This window comes from Coccinella septempunctata, chromosome X (genome assembly GCF_907165205.1).
Source record: "Coccinella septempunctata chromosome X, icCocSept1.1, whole genome shotgun sequence".
Taxonomy (NCBI): Eukaryota; Metazoa; Arthropoda; class Insecta; order Coleoptera; family Coccinellidae; genus Coccinella; species Coccinella septempunctata.
In genome coordinates this window covers 4,118,594-4,137,905 of record NC_058198.1, presented here as the reverse complement: position 1 = coordinate 4,137,905, position 19,312 = coordinate 4,118,594, and the positions used below count along the sequence as shown (strand labels likewise).

The following is a 19,312-nucleotide window of genomic DNA, read 5'->3' as shown; positions in this document are numbered from 1 at the left end:
GTGTCCCTCTCTGCAATGCAGGGGTCACAGTCCATCAGGAATAAGTCTATAATTTTTAAGAAGATAATAGAGCAAGTTTTATTGAATAAAAATTCATATCTTTCTGGAAATTAGTGTTCCTAGCACCTCCCGACCATTCCATCAGAATTTTGACACTAGTGTCCTCTATCATTACAATTGAGAATTATCCCACTCATCCTATAACTCATATTAAATCTACTTGGAGTCTGAGTCCTGTGGTTTGAAATCAAACAATTCAATACACTCGTTTTTCATCACCACATATAAAAATGAACTACAGATAAAATTTCATATGAATTCACCACAGAATCCTGCCTATCCTATTCCTCAACAGAAATCTGTTCGGTCCACAGATTCGAAGCAGCGCATCTCCAAGAGATGTCGTTCGACGTTGATTCTGAACGCAACCCTGGTGAAAGCCCGATTCAAATTTTCGTTCGGAAGCTCACTAGATGCCTGTGCAATACACTTTTGAATAATTGAACAAAAAAAAATCATTTTCACTTGATCTTCAAAATTTTCTCTCTTGTGTTGGTGAGCGATTACAAAAACTTTTCGAACAGAGAGCTCCTTCGGATGAATATGGAACTCAACAGCCGAAAGAACCCACCATCACAAACAGTTCTTGTTCTGTTTGACTATTTCAACATCAACATGCTGTGTAAGAAAAATAACGAAGTATTATTGCTGATGGGCGGCTATCCTTCTCCAGATACCATCTCCACTAAGGGAGTAAAAAACACCTTGGTGAAGGTGATACCAATGAGAAGGAAGAGCAATCAGGCTCATTCCACACATTATGATTGAAAGAACGCTTTGACAAAGTCTACCTCTCATGCTGACACCACCAGATTTAGAAGATGATTGCCCTAACATCTGGTGTTATCAGCAGAAGATATATTTTGTGTTTTGTGCTGAAGTTATACCAGTGGAAAATCATTCGAATATTCACAACACCATTACGCGATGTGAGGAAATATTGGTAAGTCTTCTTCTGGTACCTACAGAGTGAGAGTAAGTCGCTCTTATCCCTGAAGGTACCATTAAAAGACCTACCATCTCGTGTAGGTCCTGTTCATTAATGAATACGACAAAGGGCTGTGGTAATCAGTGATGAATTTCATATTGGTTCTTTGAGATCAAGAAAAAATCATTAACATCTCTTGTCTCATAAGTACCAATGTGAAACATACCTCAGTCAACACTGCTAGAATCCATTTTAAATTCCTAGCAAAATTAATTAACATGACGTTGGGGAAGTGGAGAAAAATCAATGCCCAAACCAGTACCAACACACCTTTGTTTTTGAAGCACCGATCTAGTTGACCTCAGATAACATCGATATAAACGATCGATTAGTTACAAGGGGTCACCTAGATTCGATTTTTGACTAACTGGCCGAAGAAGAAATTGTTTGTATCTATTGTCAACATCACAGTGTGTACACACTCAATTGGGCAGATACAGAGATTCATGAAAAATTTGCTGCGGATCGTATTACTATAGAAAGTAAAATGAGATCTTTTAATTCAATTCTAAGGGATAATTCACCAAATGAAATTCATTTTGAATCACCCAAGGGGTTGGAAGGACCTCTTTAAAGAGCACCTTGACTGAGCCGAATATGCTGCAACTATTGAGGTTCGATTGATGACTCGTAGAAAACATGAATAAATCCAAATATCAGAACTAATGAAGTATAACGAAGCCAGTCACTTTTTCTTCCGCCAGAAACGTATCTGGATCCATGATTTAGAATTTTTAATGGTGCTCGTTAAGATTTCTTCACCGGACCGTTAGTGGGAGGATGTATTTTGTTCTGGGCACAGTTCGTATTATATGTGAATTAGAAATCTAACCATCGGAGGTTGATATCGGTTATGGAATCTTAATCTGAAAGAAATGTAACAATTTAGGAGTGAAAAGTTTATCGGATGAAGTTTGGGCGTGCTCCATTTAGGTCACATGGGCAATACGATACGAGACCAGCAAAGCATAGCGCGAAGCAAATAAAGTACCAATACCATGGGCGTAACATCGGAACGAACCAGCGCAGATACTAAAATCCTCCGAGTGGTGAATCTTTCAGATGAAAACCGTCAAGATTTTCCAGTACACCTTTTTTTGCACAAAAGACCGTATTCATTATGAAACGAATTGATATAAAGACGCCATTTTGAACGTCTACTTCACGTGGACGGACGGTCAAAGCCCTATAGGTATGGAGATCTTTAACATATACAGGACCAAATTATGATGACTGGTTTTAGCCCTCAGGTCTTTCTTAGGGCCATTCGCATGATTGGGAGCTGTAGGAAAAAGTTTTGTGAATGTCTATTTTCCAGTCCAGTTTTCCAAGCAGTGTGATCCATTTCATTCGGTATTTTTTATATTTCACATGCTTTTAACTCCGAAACTATCCTCTACCTATCCTCAAGTCCTCTTTTTTCCTTCGTGACAATGACATGTCCTACTGCATCAATTGTTCGAAAACATCAAAACTCGAAAATTACTGGCATTTGGGAAAATATTGATACTGGATGAAAATCCATAATCTTTTGGCCAAAAGGCCACCCTCTACTTGACCTTGCTAGCGTTACATCCCCCATTCGCCAAGCAGGAAGAAAACTTCGCCCTCGGTGAAAAAAACGCTCTGTTCGAAAAACGTCGCGCCACTGCGTGGCGGACAATGACCAAGCGAGCTGTTGGTAATAACAGGTTTTGTCTAGTGCGGGTGGATGGTCGACTGGACCACGCTGAAATGCGGCTACGCTATCCGCGCCACAACCGGACGAGATATTACGCTCATCTCCCCGCCCTAGACGGCACCGGAGTACTCCGGTACCGTATCTATCGATGTTGCCTTGGTGCGGTATGGAATGCGCTCTCATTCCACCAAGGAAAAAGTCCAAACTGGAGCACGCCAAGATACGGACGGTGCAGCAACGTTCTGTGTGGGAAACTTTCTTCATAAAATACCGACCAACTTTATCATCGGATCTGTTACAGCCCTTCGGTAATTAGTGACTTCTCCGATCGATATTGCTGAGCCGATGTCATAAGTTTATGACCCCGCCACGGTATGGTCGTCCGTTTGGGAATTAGAACTCCAGAGAGGGTCTACGCAGAGCTGGCGAAATACATAGTTCACTTTGATAAGATACAAATCACTGAAAACTATTTCGCATGTATTCAAAATACAAAATTAAGACATACACATTACAGTCTTTGACCTATTGTCAATACAAATACAAAAAACAGTCAATGTTGAGGAATAAATGATATAATAAATACACAGGAACTTCGTGAAAATTACCGTTTAAGAAGGACGTTAACAATTGACAAAATACTTGACAATTTGACGTATAATACATATGCAGTATTGCAAAGTTTTAAAATGGACATATTTGGCGGATAAGCGGTCGACAGTTCGCTCACAAAAGCTATGTTCTGCAAAATTCACCCATAAATAAGATGGCCAAAAGTATTTATGTGAAAACTTCAAAATACTCTAGCTTCAGGTGTACCCAATATGTATTTGTATTTCAATTATGTTTTTATCACAAATAATTCGAATACTATCCAACCTTGGATCTAGATATGTCCGAAATCAACGAACAGCCATCAAAATTGGTTAAAAAAATTCAAAGTGAGAGATTTTAATCTTTTTTTGTATAAGCTAGGTTAGTTACACCAGATACACAGTATTTCCAGCTCGTTTCCTAAAACCATTCGAATAAAATGTGACAAATTCATTAATGGCTGAAAAAGTCGACGTGTTTTCCTCCCAAAAACTGCTTTTATTATATAGTTACTCTATATCTCTGTAGTGATAACAAGTTACAATCTCTGTAACTTTTTTTTTCAGTAATGAAATATTCGAAAATTCATTTTTCTCAAAAATAAATATGCATGAATATTTTTTATTCATATTTTTTTTCTACTTTCGTACAATTTTTCGTATCGTTCAGATGAATGAACTTTAGATATTCAGCAATGGAAGTTTTCTATCATCTTGAGGGATCAGGTTTAACTGATGGTTTGGCTGATTCAAATGATGTTACCATCAGCACTGAGTAAAAATAAAAATGATTCGAACCACCTAACATTTATCTGTCACATCGTTGTAAAAAAATATCTGAAGCTAAGAGTTGATCGTAGAAAATAACAAAATTTCCGAAGATTTATTATGAACCTGCCCGCCCATGTTCCACCCCTCTCTAAAAGGTTTCAGACACCGTGTGGACCCCCTTTTCAGTTCACATGAAGTCATTCTAATTACCGGCTGTATAATTTAGTTTTTAATGAAGTTCCACCTTTTTAATAACAAAAAGTTCCGCGAATCGAGATTTTTTATACAAGAAAAATTATGATCTCCAATGGGATTATTCCTCAAATTCTTCTTCACGATAGATCAAATTCAAAATGAATTAGTACTCAAAGTCGGATAACTTATAAGTTAGGTCAAATCTTACCGAAGTGAATTTCATAGAAGAAGCTGTTGGGGTAACTCGGATGCTGCAACGAACAAGACTGTATTCTCAGCGGGCGAAATAAGCATTTTATATCGAACGTTATCATTCTGAATGAGTCATAATCGCAAAGTTTTCCAGATTAACGAAATTTTATTATGTCCGATTAAATTCAGGCAGGATAAATGCGCATTTGAAAGGTGTTTAACGCGAATTATCGTAAAATTTAAACAAAACTATTATTTTATTGGGCACAATATGAATCATGAATACTGAAAACGCTTCCAACTTCGAGATTCGTTCATTTGTGTTAAAATTTCATCATTATATTGAAACAAATATTTATATATGTACTAGTTTCGACTTTTCTTCGGATTTTTTCATGTTTACTTGATTATGAGCGATTAATTCATATTCAATCAAGTGCCAAGTTCCTCTTGGCAAAGAACCTCTTGGTATTAATATTCGAATTGTGCTTTTGCGAGCACAAATTCAAAACCACAATGGTCACCCATGCAGGTACTGAAGTCGTCCTACACTGCTCATATAAGAACAATTATTTGTCCCATATTTCTAGAAATACAAGTGCTATAAAAAGAGCAGAGAAAACGCTAGAGGAGCATGTTTTATTTCATGCTAAACTTTGGGCAGTTCTTGAAACAACATTCGTATGGGGAATTTTATTTAAATGACGGCTTATCAGGATTCTAATGATTTTCAGTCTTCATTAGCCCAATACTGTCCTGTCCGTAAGTTCACAGTTATAATTCGACTATGTCCATCCGCATCTCATGGATCTTCCAATCCCTATAAAGAACTTTATCTCGTCAGCGACCGGCGATCGTTTTCTGCTGTTCAAGCAAATAGTTGAGGTCGCATATTATATACATATCATTCCTCCGATCAAACTAATTATATTTTCAGTTTCAATAAGTCGCGACTGGACTACACTCATTATTTCTGTTGAATTGTTTGACAGCACCGGTTCTCTGCGTAGGAATGTCCATAATGATCTCCGTGCCATTCGGGAAAACGCCTCGGGCTTAATCTAAGCACACTATTCATACGCGACGAGGAGCTTTCCTATGGTGTAATTGCCGCAATTTTCTGGAAATTATCAACACCCGATACGTGAGAGCTCATACGGGAAAAAACAAATAATGTGGCCAATTTTTCCAACTCCGACTATTTCGAGATTTAATCTTGTTGAAAAAAGGAAGGTACTGGCATTCCGGACCTTCCGCTCACTTGCTAGAGTCCATAGCCATGGTCACTCACCCAACTCTGATTGGGTCCTCAAAAAAAATCCAAATATTTCTAGGAATGCACAAGAGATCAAGTTGAAAACTTGAGCCTGGCTATGAGAGAATGTTTCATGTGAAATTTTGGCGTCGTCTGACAAATTGTTTCTGGGATACAGAATTCTCCTTGAGAAATTTTTCATATTCTATTTTCCACTTGAGTAGCAACACTCTTGGATCGGTAGTTTCTCGAAGAATCTATTATTTTGTCTTAAATGAAGTTAACCGGCGCATTCGCCTTGAAAATTTCAAGTCCCTGGGTCTCTCGTATCGGAAGTCAATCATGTTTTAACTTGAACGGTTCCACGTTTTTGGAAGTATGGGAAAATGATTTTTTCTAGTCGATAAGGGAGTTCAGCACCTGGATAGGGAAATTTTTCATCTTAGGAGGTACGAATCTACCCTGTTTCCCTTGTTCAAATTTCGAGGGTTGTTAAACCTATTCCTAGGGTGAAAATAAACCTATCTGAGCAAATATTCGGTGGGCGACCCTTTATATAGTAGAAGCTAGAAAGAAAACCAATTTTTTTCCATTACATACCAAGGCTGAGCTTGAATAGAAAGAACTTTTAAGAGTCACTGAAATAGATTCTCTTTTTATTTCTCTATCCAGGATCTAGATGGAAAAAAATGTCCCACACAAAAAATTTTTAGAATATTTATTTAATTTTAATCATAATATGGATTTTGCGTCCCTAGATTATGAACTCTTATATCTAGATATAATAGAGTTTAATTTTAATTTGATATGGTCAAAGTTGAATCTTCAAGGATTTTCTCTTTTATTTTCATTGAAATCACTTGGTTCAGCTCAGTTCTTCTGCCCACAAGTGAATCTTTGAAATCAAATGAATTTTCGTGAATAATCCATTTTCCAATTTTCCATTTTCATCTTGTGTGGAGATGGGTCGTAAAGCTGAGCTTAATTGCTAATGGAAAACAGTGCGTGGAGGTCAGTACTGGAAACGTTGTAGAACGGTTATATTAGCCTAGGAGGATCTATGTTATTCGGAAAAATCCGCAGCGGTTTCAGGGATGATTGCTCGCTGGCCCTCCATTGGTGGTAGATAATTTCACGAAATAACATGGTAAAAGGCATGGCGCACATCATCTAATAAGGCAATAGATAGGCAAGTGTAGCATCAGTTCATAGAAGGGGCTTGCGAAGTTAAAAGACGTTGGCTTAACCTTACGTTAGTCGAACCCGAACTGTTGCTTCTCAACCACGTGCTTACGTTCAACTCCTCACGGTGCACACGTGTTGTTGTTTTGTTTTTTACGCGCCGATCTACCCATCTTCTGTGTGATGTACGAACAGTGAATGTGCTACTCTATGACGCCACCAACAAACATCCATTATGTTTACACGGTAAATTTTGTCAATTTTCACGGTTGTCAACCCTGTAAAACTCACGAATTTATATTTTCATCCGAAACCGCCACTGACAGCTCGGATCGACGGGTGGTTTGAACACTCCCTGCCCAAATTCTCCGTGAAAACAACCCCTAGTCTCCCGCAGTTTAGTGGAAAGACGCTGGGAGATTAATAGATCATTTTTAACTCATTTTTAGTGATTTGCCTCTTGACCCATCGTTGAAGTCTCCAGGAAAAACACTGATTTTCCGCTGAAATAGTTTTTAATTTCAAAAATTATCGCTGCTGCATCCTCTAAGAGACACGGTCAATTAAAATAAAAGCCGAAAAATCGAATTTATGGAAATAATCTTCGATACTTCACGCTGACTTTGGTGACTTCGATGCGACGGCAAGAAAGAACCTCACCAGTGCAGTAAACGACCAACTTTTGGACGATTTAAATTCAGGATTTCAAAGTGTGAATTTTCTCGTAAACATCCACATAGAAGGTACCCTTTTTTTTCAATTCAATGGCTCATTTTCGTGGTTGCGTTCCCATGGAACCACAAAAAAATCGATCTTATCTGGCTTTTGAAATTTCGAAGCACGTCTAGTTTACGGGTTCAGCACCGCGTGTCTCCAAAATTCGAACAGATTAAGACGTTAAATTAGGAATGAAGATAATGTGGTATGTCGCGGGCGGCCAAGCTATGCGCTTTCCTTGTTCGAGCTATTTTAAACGGGTCGGACGAAATGTATTTATTTATGAAATGGGGAAAAATGTTCGAAGGGACACCGGGCATGTATATCTGGAATAATTCAGATGCCGAATTGAATTACGCGACACCTGGGGCGTTGAGGAATCGAATATATTTTGGATGGTATGCGACGTTATGGAGGAAATTGTTGCATTCCGGTATTTTGCAGCGTTTATCTCGCGGAAAAATGTTTTGGAATTTCAGGAGGTTTTGCTCCGGTCAAATTCCACTGCAAAAATTAAATAAATATGGATGATATAATCATTTTCGTCTCCTTTCGATTACTTTTCGGAAATAATCGAAAAGTATTCCGTATTTTTGATTTATCGATTATGGAGAATTTGAGATCATCGTTTCGTATTCTTTTTTTCATTTTTCAAGGCATCCATATAGAAAAATTGAATTTAATATTTTGATTCATCATTCCCATCAGGAAATCTTTGATGCCAAACAAAAATCCAATAATTGTAAAGATTGAGAAATAAACATGTTATTCTAATTGTAACACAAGATGCTTTAATTTCTTTTCGTGGCATGAAGAAAAATTACGTCCAGGCTTTTCTCGGAAAAACCGTGAAGGTAGAAAAATTGAATACTACATCTGACAAGGGTCCTGTCAGCTCTCCGATTAGATTTACTTTCAGTGCAGAAGATCAAGCAGTTAATCTTGAGAAATTGCATATTCTTATGTGTTGAAGCTCTTGAAATTCGTAGTATTTGTTTATTTTTGTTATTATACCTGATCATACTTTATATAACATCTTTAACCGCATGAGTCCTTCTCAACTAGACAATCATTTCTGTGGCTTAGCGGTTCAGTTTTCGAATCTCTATGGAAAACCCAATTTTAAATGGTGAAACCGGAAATAATTCAGATACTTTTTATTTCTTCAACTCCATGTTAGAATATTTTATGTGAAATTTGCATCGTGTTCAATGACTATCAATTTTCATCGAGAAAAGAAAATAATATAACATTCAGCCAATTATTTCCTTGAATATTAAGTCGATTCTTTTCGATTCAAAAATGAAGGATTTATAACTTCACGTTGTCCTCATCATTATCCTCTTGTTTTGGTATGTCGACACCTGAGCTGTGAACCTTTCAGAGATAATCTTCAAATTATACATAATGTGCAGAATTAATTCCATTATTCCACAAATTGATACGCTAATCAAGCCAGGGGAAATCATCAATTAATGAAAGTGTGTGCGTGTGCTGAAAATCCAACCAACAAAAAAAACGGAACGGTAAAAAATATATTTACAGGGTGAGTCAGAATTGATTTTCCATATGAAGCTGGGTTGCAAAGTTTTCAACAAATAACTCTATATGTCGTGAAGAATTAACATAACGCGAATAGTTTAGTTTTATACGAATATTTCAGAAACTTCGACATTTGCGAATGTCTTGAGTTGACTCTCAAAAAGCCTGTTGTCAATCTACAAATTTGTTCGAAAAAAATGAGAAAAGAAACATATTTCTTGCGAAAAAAGCGTAATTTTGAAAAATTGAAAGATTTGTTTGAAGTTTGCCGCATTTTTCGAAGAAAACCCGATGAAAAATTGAAATGATGGTATTCCTTGCACCATTTTCACGCGATAGTGGTTTATTGTGTTCGGTTCATAAAACGATTTCGTGGATATCTGAGAAATAACGATGGACGGCATTTCTGACCGTAGCGTAGTGATGTTATAAAATAACAGATATAAATTTGATTGAATAAATTGAGTTCCAGCACGATATAAGCCAATTAAATGACTTCATCTCTATTTCCAAGTAATCACACATTACGGCGTATTCCGATCTAATGAAAACTGTTCCTTTTCGAAAGAGAATCATCGGTCTCTATGTGAAATACACCGTCGACCTGACGAGGTCGAAGTTTCTTCCTATCGAAACCTTAGCCGGTGAATACTCTTCGTTGCTCGTTCATTATTATTTTAATTAGTATAAATCAGTCCTCTTTAGAACTCACCGACTCATATTCGCTGGCCAGTGTTTCTCTGTGCCAATAAACGTTTCAATGTTAGGCCATTTTCATCTCTTTTTACACTTGAAGGTAAAGGTGACGAATTGGCTTAAATTCTTTCACATTCTACAGATATCATCAAAGTGTGATTAACTCTTTCCAGATACTACATAAATAATATCTATTCATTCTGAAATATATCACAAAAATTATTCCATCAACCTCAACAAGATTTTGACGAATAAATGAATTGAAGAATTTAAAAATACAACAATAAAACATCACACAACAGGAAAATCAAAGTATCGTCACAAAAAAAGTATAAATCAATCAAAGTAAAAGTAGCTAAATCTGAATCAGAAAGGCAAAACTATTTCAAATTCGATTGATGAAGTAAACAAAAGTGATAAACTCAACAACTGCTGCAAGTCTCAATGTAAGTTGACGTCTACTTGGAAAATGCTTAGTAGCCTAGTGAAAAATCTCGACAAATTGAAGTACAACTTCGATTCTTCTTGATTTATGTTCAGATCTCACACATATCAACTTTCTGAGTGCATTATTTTCGAATTCCGGTGACAAATATCGAAGAGAACTTCCTAGGAAACGATGGATTTTGAAACACCACTCGTCTCGTGAGGCAGTTCCCCACGATACTTCATACAATATCCATGACTTTTAGTTTCTAACGAAATCCGATGAAATTAGCTGCAAAAATCAAAAACCACCCCACAATTTTAAGAGGGATTAATGAATAAGTACTAGTACTAGCCTAGTACCTACAAAATTTTAAGTTTCATTTTGATATGATAAATAAATAGTGCTTGCGGACGAGTAACTGGCATTGTCAGCGTGGTACAGTCCTGAACGTAAACGCAAGTGGCAAACGCCTTAGTTTTTGAGAATTTTGATCCTTATTTGAAGTGTGGAAAAGGTTGTAGTTTCCGATAGCTCGGTTATGCAGTGCTACTTCGATGGAATAACGAAATAGGCGCAACGTAGCCGAGCTATCAGCTACTGCAAAAATGCTTTTATTGTTTCACTTCTACAGACAAACTAGTGATTTTTTATTGACTTGTTTGTGCCATTAATTAATTTCGGTGTTGTTTGTACAATCATTAGATAAAAGCGATTGCTTAGACAGTGGATAAAAAAATCCACTTGTCCAAGAAACTGCTTTTTCCTGATGCTCATAAGTATTTCTCCGATAACTTGTCGTTTTATACTAGGTATCTGTCCTCTTATTTTTCTAACTGGAGACGTAATATTAACATCAAATGATATCGACGAATTCTGAAAATGGAATGCCAAAAAAAGAGATATTCGTTTTTCCATACATTCATATTCTAGCAATTATGTTCGAACTCCACCTATCGCGAATGCATGTGATATATTTTTATTACAGAACGTGGCTAATTTTATCTTTATCTCATAAGTTTTATATACGCGTAGAATAGATAATCTTTACTGTGTGAGCTTCTGATAATGAATAATGGTGACTATTAAACGACCATAAAGAAAGCAATAAATAAAATACATCAACATCGCCATGAATGATGAGCACTTCACTTTCATTCATTCCTATTTATAATCACGATTTTATTTCACTCATTCCGAATGAGATATTTGTACTAAAACACGAATTTCGATCATAGAAGGATATTACAAAATGTATATGAATGAAAAACTATGATATTCTGCACCTCATCAGGAACTTTCCGCCGGTAAAATTTTGCACGAACCATCGAAACGTTATTTCACAGCCAAGTTTTAAACATTGCAACACGATTAGATCTGTTATTCTTGAAACTATTGAAAATTTTTTCCTGAGTGAGATATTTTGACAATATCCCTGAAATATAAACTATCGATTCTTCTTTCTCCTTCTTAAAAAAAAATGTGTCCAAACTTTGTCTAAATTTCATGGAGATGTTATCAATTTCCTATCTGAATCACTAAGGTCCGATAATTTCGATGTAATAAATAAAGCTCAGACATACGTGCGAATGAAACGATTTCGTTGTTCAAATCTGTGCCACGTTGAGCGGCAACCTTTTTTTTTCTCTCTATCAGCGACCACCTGTGTGCATTTTGATTGATAATCTCAGTTGGTGAACGCATTGTTATAGCGTATGTTGTTGCCTTTACAGCGCACGGTGGTTTCAATGGACCTTCTGACTGTGAAGAATCAATTTTCAGATCATAAAACAATATTATGTTTCATTTCAGGACGACCTTTAAACGATTCATTTCCGACAGCTCGTCAAACGTCACAGAATTTCGCATCCTAGTCATTTTGAGCACATATGCACGTTATCATTCTGTTCGTAAATGTCGAATTTGGAGCCAAAAATTTTCCCAAAAAATTTTAATGAATTTTTTCAATTTTTCAACTCACTCACCAGTTCTATCGATTAACAAAACCATCAAAACGTTCTTTACATCCAACTAATAGTTTTAAACTTAATCGGATTTGTATTTCTGAAAGTATTTGAATATTTTGTGGCCCATACAGTATTAGTTTGTTATCTGGATGGTCAACCGTTTCATAGGCGCTCCTTCAATAGTTTTTCGAATTTATTTTATTTGACAACCGCTAATCTTATTTGGAGATACTAGGAGAATAGTGGCTTCTTCAAAAAAGTTTGGAATTTTCATTCTCTCAAATGATAAACCAAATCCTAATATTTCCATATAGTTTCAGTGAATGAATCTATGAGTTTTCCTCTGAAGTATTCATCAATTCATTTTCTCGAGCCTCGAATAGGGACAATAATCCCAAAAAGTGCATAAACTGAAGAAGTTCAGTTTTCAGATTCACATCCAACAAAATCATTATATTTCCTGACGTATAAAATCACGTAGCTATCTGAGAACTCGACGTTCCTAAATGAAATACTGCAGGAGGATACATCCCAGTTAGGCTCATTTAATAAATTGTCTTGTTGTCTTAATTTGTATGCAAGGTTTCAAGATCAATGGTTATTCCTGTTCATTCTGCTATATTGTAAGTAAGATGTAAACTGGTTAACTTATTAGCCTTGTCTTTTTGTAGATTATTGTTATCTCATTAAGGTAAAAGGGCGATGCAGTATTAAGTGGATATACTATACAATGAGTAATACAAATACCTAACTACGGTTTAAAAGTTCCATATAAGAACTCGGGTAAATGTTTCTACCGTTAGGCCGACAGTCAATTTATCGGCGAAGACATAATTCTTCAGAGGAGAAATTTAAATTGAAATACCGATTGGTCTTTTTCCAAAATCGTGATAGGTTTTCCTTGGAAGCGCTTTCACCAAACGAAGACGAATCACATTTGAATGAAATCAACACGCAATACTTGGAAAAGTTAAAGAATAACTTGAAATAAAAGAAAAAATAGGTTTAGAAAAGGGTTACCCGAATAATCAAAGAAGCATGAGCCAATATCATTTTATGTTTAGGATTCAGTGAACGTCTTGAATTTTCCTTTAATCCAAAATTAATGTGTTCTCTCCTGACCGCAAAGTCATCAATTAAATCCTGGGTTTTCGATTAATGCCCAATTGCTTCAATTCCTCATCAAACGATTGAGCTCACCTTCGTCTATTTATAAATAATTACGTTACTGAAGTGCCAGTAATTATCAGATATGAATAATGTGAATTATGAAGAAACAATACAATTATCTGGTAATATAAGAGTGGGGGGCCTAGAAGTACCGCCCAATCGACCAACCATAAGAGTCGCAGTAACAGAATAAGTAATAATTCGAGCCTGCTTTCCTATAATTTAATTTGAATCTGCATTTTCCAGTCCTTGCAGTTTGTAGTGTAATGGAATGCAATATTTATTCCTTCATTGAATCTTCCAGCACATAAATTGTCAATTCACCTGTCAGCTATTACTTAAGTGATGTTGCTTATCTAAAAATCGGTTGTTTTGCAACCGTAACCCCTCCCCCTTAGCATTAGCACACTCAAATTCCATCTGATTGATTCCAATGAGATTGTGCTATTTTGTAATCCTTCCCGGTATAAACAGCTTTTATTAATTACTACGTCTTATCTTTAATCAGGCTCAATATACGAGCTGAGAATTGTTTATTTCTTTCGAGACTTATGTTCGGGAAAATATAGAGAATATTGTCATTCATTTGTAGAGAGTGGGAGGATCATATTTCATCAGATATTCAGCGGATCTCAAGTTTTTTGAATAGAGATTATTTTGTGAATTTTTTTCTACATATAGGCCATAGAGCATCGATAAGGTTTTCTACTTGGGAAGAGAGGAAAATTTTTGTGAAAATGCGAAAATCATGAATACATTTTTCCATTGAAATTTGGACAAAATGAACGTCTGCGTTCCTAGAAGGTACAGGGCGCGTCTTTTGGCACCTATAACCTATTCAACTTGAGGAATCACCCACTTCGGTTTTATCATCTCCCGATTCGACCTAACCAAGCCATAAACGAAGACCAAAACATCTAATCATCTACCAAATCGGTTAAATTCTGGACCGGCTTATCGTATTCAATAATCTAGACTCGTAGAGAGTAATCGGCAACGAAATCCTTCTCCCACAATAGTTTCGCAAGAACCTTGTGAACTCACACCTCCTTTGGAGTACCTATTGATACCGGGGAACACGGACGTTAACGTTGTATTTAATCGCTGGAAGCAGAGCACATACATAACTCAATCGAAAGGTCATGGTGGATTCGAAAAAAATCGAAAGTATATTGAAAATCGTCGAGATCCTTACAGCGCGGCCGCGTTGCTACAAAAACGTCGCGCTAAATAGCGCGCAGTACATGAATGTTGCACTTAATCATGCCATTTGCATAGGCTGTTAGCGAAAAAATGGATTTCGCAACTGCAGGCTCAGTTATGAGGGTTCCTCATGGGAAAATCGTCCCAGGCATGTCTGGTCGAGTAACGAATCATATACAGTGTGTCCCAGATCCACCAAAATGGATATATCGAAAATTTCAACGAATTATATCTTGTCCTTTCTGTTTTATGGTCGAAAACTTCAGGAAAGTTACCCTTGTTGACACTCTTCATCTCAGAAGGGCTGGTTATTGGTTTTTTGACAAGGAATCACCTACAGCTTTTAGTAAACACCCCACTTTGCTCTGATGAGGTCATATAGAACCGAAACTAGGCTCAGCATTTAGTATTTCCTTTAGCATCGTGATTTAAAGTTCGATTCTGATCGGAACACTTGCATATGAATAAATTATGATTATTATATTTAAGACTGAATGTAGACTTAATTTTATGATCTTGGCTCGTGGCTTTGAGGATTAGGGTTTGAGGCTCTCTCTTCTCCAAACTTTTAGATAGTTTCAATTGGATTTTGCGTGAAATTTGCAGCGTTTTTCCCCACCTAACATTGTCCGCAAACGGACGATTCAGGACGAACAATAGGGGACGAATCCTTCATAAAAAGCGTGGTCGATTCAGTGAGTCGCGGTCCCGTATGACGGAACGGATCGCTATGAAAAATTGAACACATTTTATATTCGGAAAGTAGTCGATATATATTGTCTCCTGTCAGTGAGACCGTGTCTGTTATTTACTGTATCGGTTTTTTGAACCGTGTAGCTAAAGCTCGGGTGGCGTTAACAAAAAGACACACGCATCGTCCAGGCTCATGATATAAATATCATTTGAAGTATCTTGAATGCAAATAGGTACGAGAAGGAAATAGCGCGGCGGTGGAGCGGCCGCAGGGCAGAAGCCGAACCCTGTGGCCGATTTCGATCGCATATTCGTCCGAGGTTCGCCATACACGATCCGTTTTGTCGCAGACAGAAACGTCTGCGGTCCGCGCATCCATTTAGACTAGCGAGAAGGGCGTGCGCATGTGCTCGATCTAAATTTATTCGACAAACCCTTGTTTTCGGCTACGCGCAGGTCCACTCGCTTAAAGCTACATCAATCAAAAATCTACACAGAATAACATTGACCGCTCAGATAATTCTAGATTAGATGATTTAACCTCCCATATTAAGAGTTGTTTTTGTGATTTGGTGAGTAGCCTCGGTGGTTTTCTGGGCTATTTATCTTAATTATGGCGAGATGTCAACAAACAATCTTAATTTCGGATCGCCGCAACTTTGGTCACCCTATTTGAGGGATCGTTGTAGGTATCCATGACTTGTGATCGAAACAAGAGAATCAAGAAAGAACTAAAAATAAGAATAGCTAGACTACTTCGTATACAATGCATATATTATACGTATGAGTAACAATATCCTATTGATTCTATGAATTATTCCTAACCAATCGGGCAGAATAGAGAATGAGTCAATAGACGTATTCTTCTCAATGAGATAATTCTCGATATTTTTAGGAAATGAATATTACAACTATTGATATCATCAAGTCAATGCGAAGAATGAAAAAAATTCATATTGGTCTCTCATTGGAAACTTCGGAGAGGGGCAAATATGGGTTCGGAGGTGAGAGCGTCCCTTTAATTCGATGTTCAGGGTTTGTTTCAAGCAAGGAGGCCACTTTTTTGTATGAGCTCATGACCCTTTATTCCCTCAATTAAAGTTTTGAGAGCTTGAAATTTTAATAACGTGGTGAAATGAAAAAACATGATGAGGAAGATGAGAAGAAAGTTCTTTGTGGTATTAGGTATGAGCAACTTTACCCAGTTTACGATGCTACAGCACATATCTCTTTAACTCCCCCGCTAAGAAGTACAGCGCATAGCGCATTGCGCATACTAGGTCACTTCCAAGCGCCAACTTTGCCATTGTAATAACATTACATCAGGACCCCTTATGAGAATAGAAGACAAACCGAAGGTATTAAAATTGAACCTTGCCTTTTTCAGGCTCTGATATGCAAGAATTGATAATGGAATCTCATTTCTAATGATCAATCGGGATTAATCACACTGATCACAGTTAGTTTCTGAACATTTTCCATTTGGAATCAGTGTATGTCAATGACGATACTTCCTGAAGATGTACAACAAGGCTACATTCTATCACCATGAGTACCTAGAAGTTAATTGCAATTGAACCTTGAAATCTTGAAATTTATCAGAGGTTTCATCTTCGAAGGAGGAGGCTGTGAATGATGTAAAGAGCTCTTTCATTCAATGAGGATTTTAATATATGTCTTGCTTACCATAAATACTAACAGATAATTCAGGACAGCGTCCATAAAAACCCATCGTCTGATCAATGTCATAATTCTTATATCTACACAATTTCTGTCAAAGATCTTATGTGAAAATCCAGGACAGAGAGGAAACGATTCTAGTGACCTTACAAGTTTCAAACTTTTTTTTGTGAAACCAACATCCGAGGATGTATTGTAAATTGTTGTTTAAAGCCAATAGAATGAAACTTGGTAAATAGTTTGTTATGGAATCTTTGCTATTCACGAAAAATATTACAGATATCTGAACAAAATGATAGTGCTGTGGTTTCTTGTAATAACTTTGCAAATAGTAGTGTAGTCACTTTTCAAGATGAAGATATAGAAGCACTTACCTCGCGAAGTCTGTCGATCACATGGACCTACCTGAAAAGTAGAAAAAATATGAGTGATCAGTCGTTACGTTCAATATAGAGAATATTAGATGAATGCTGAAGGCAACATAATTAAAATCGGTTTTCTCCAGAGAATCACAATCTGGATTACCTATAAATAATTCCAGCCAGGAATGTGTTGGACATCCAGTAATGATTTATCTATTTAATGGTTCTGATGTTTCAACTTAACATTATTATCTAACAATTTCCAAACACAACACACATCCTTCATCTCGGTTTGTTGGTTTAAAAATTTCATTCCTGTTGCCTTAAGAACTTATTCACAGCTAATAGATCTGTACCACCAATTTCTTTGATATATATTCTCTAATTTGTTTAATGATCTCACGCCTCGGGGTACTTACTCCGAAAAACGTAGATGTGTTTGAACGGTACAAGAATCGTGCCGACAAGAATTATCAAGATACAGCCATTATTATTATATGAATACTTTTCACAGGCGTGAAGCGGAGCATCCTTCCTTGAAACTCCAACAGATTCAGAAATTTTACACTCAGAACCAGATAGTACTAACAATTGTATCCCTTAGGGGATGAAGTGAAGAAAAATTTATACTACATGACAGTGAAATTGCGAATTTCAGCAGCTGAAGTCTTTATAATTTTCATCATCATTTCATTCGTGGAGAACATAAGGTTCAAGATAGAACAAACCAAAAATATCGCATTCCGAGCTGCCTCATTGGCTGCAGAAATTTAGATAGAGTCACGTTTCTAAACTGGCAGTAACAATAACAACTTTCGGGACATAAATTGTCCCGACTCAAGGTTCAATACATAATTTAATGGTCTGGTTGAAATACAACATTTGGGTGGTGCCAAAAATGCCCCAAGTATCGTATTACTCCACAATATTTCCCATATAGTTCATTCCTATTGTATTGACTGTCAGCAGAAAACTTGTAGGCTGCAATCAACCATGAGAAGCAATCGGAAGCTCAATAAAAGCTGCGCTATAAAAGGTCGACACATATGAATGCCTACGAAGGTGGCAACTGCACTCATTTGCTTATAGAGAGAGGGTGAGGTCAACCACAGAAAGAATTCAGTCGAATATAAAATCACGTCAGTGATTTGAACAACAAAATTGTTTAAATCAAAAATCACTCGATTATTTATAAGACGAAACCTCCAAATCAGTCATAGAAATGTGAGAATGTATTAAAATTTAACCCTGAATTTTCTATATTGCGTTCGAGCTCAAGAATGGAAAAACTAGTAAAAAGGTGACAAGACAAAATTTTATTCCACATGAATACGAAAAAAAAAGGACAAAATCTCTTCATTCAAGAGTCACTCGATTATTCACAAAAATAGACCTTTGAAATCAGTCATAAAAATGTAGAAATGGATTTAATCTTACTCTGAATTTTCTACATGCGGATTTCTTTGAGGGGTTTCGAATTTACATGTCCCAAAAAGAAAATCGAATATTTTTTTTTATTTTCGTGCTTTTTTGAGCTTTTTATGAGTATAAGTTGAAAATGTGGGGACAAAATTTGATCACCCATGAATATGAAAGAAATATCGATGCACAAGAACGAGTTACTGGCGGAAGATCGATTTTTTCGTGACTTGCGAGCAGGTCCGACTAGGTGTTCGTATTTGTTACCGTCTTACGGGTAGCATCAGGCCTGGTGGATATATAACGAAACCCTAATAAATCCGCTTGTTAATTACTGGAAGCGTGTACCTGAGTTTCACAAGTTAGTACTTATGTTTTACCATGACAACCCTCCGACCAGCCGATACTGTTCGCTCTTATTCTGAAAAAAGTGAACTTGAACACGTTTTTCTAAAGCCGCACCAACGTCTAAGTGACCTATAAATTCCCCTTACATTATAAATTAACAGGTCTCCGATG

The 19,312-nt window shown here is 36.7% G+C and overlaps 1 protein-coding gene across 3 annotated transcripts in view; it reads left to right on the top strand.

Moving 5' to 3' along the window:
- The first annotated feature begins 6,961 nt into the window (after positions 1-6,961).
- The window catches only part of LOC123321337 (neuronal PAS domain-containing protein 4), a 54,495-nt gene continuing 42,144 nt past the window's right edge, over positions 6,962-19,312 (top strand). For all 3 annotated transcript variants that reach the window (XM_044908828.1, XM_044908827.1, XM_044908826.1), the window contains exon 1: positions 6,962-7,163. In XM_044908828.1, coding sequence (XP_044764763.1) covers positions 7,153-7,163 — 11 coding nt within the window. In that variant the 5' untranslated portion in view covers positions 6,962-7,152. The remainder of the gene's footprint in view (positions 7,164-19,312) is intronic.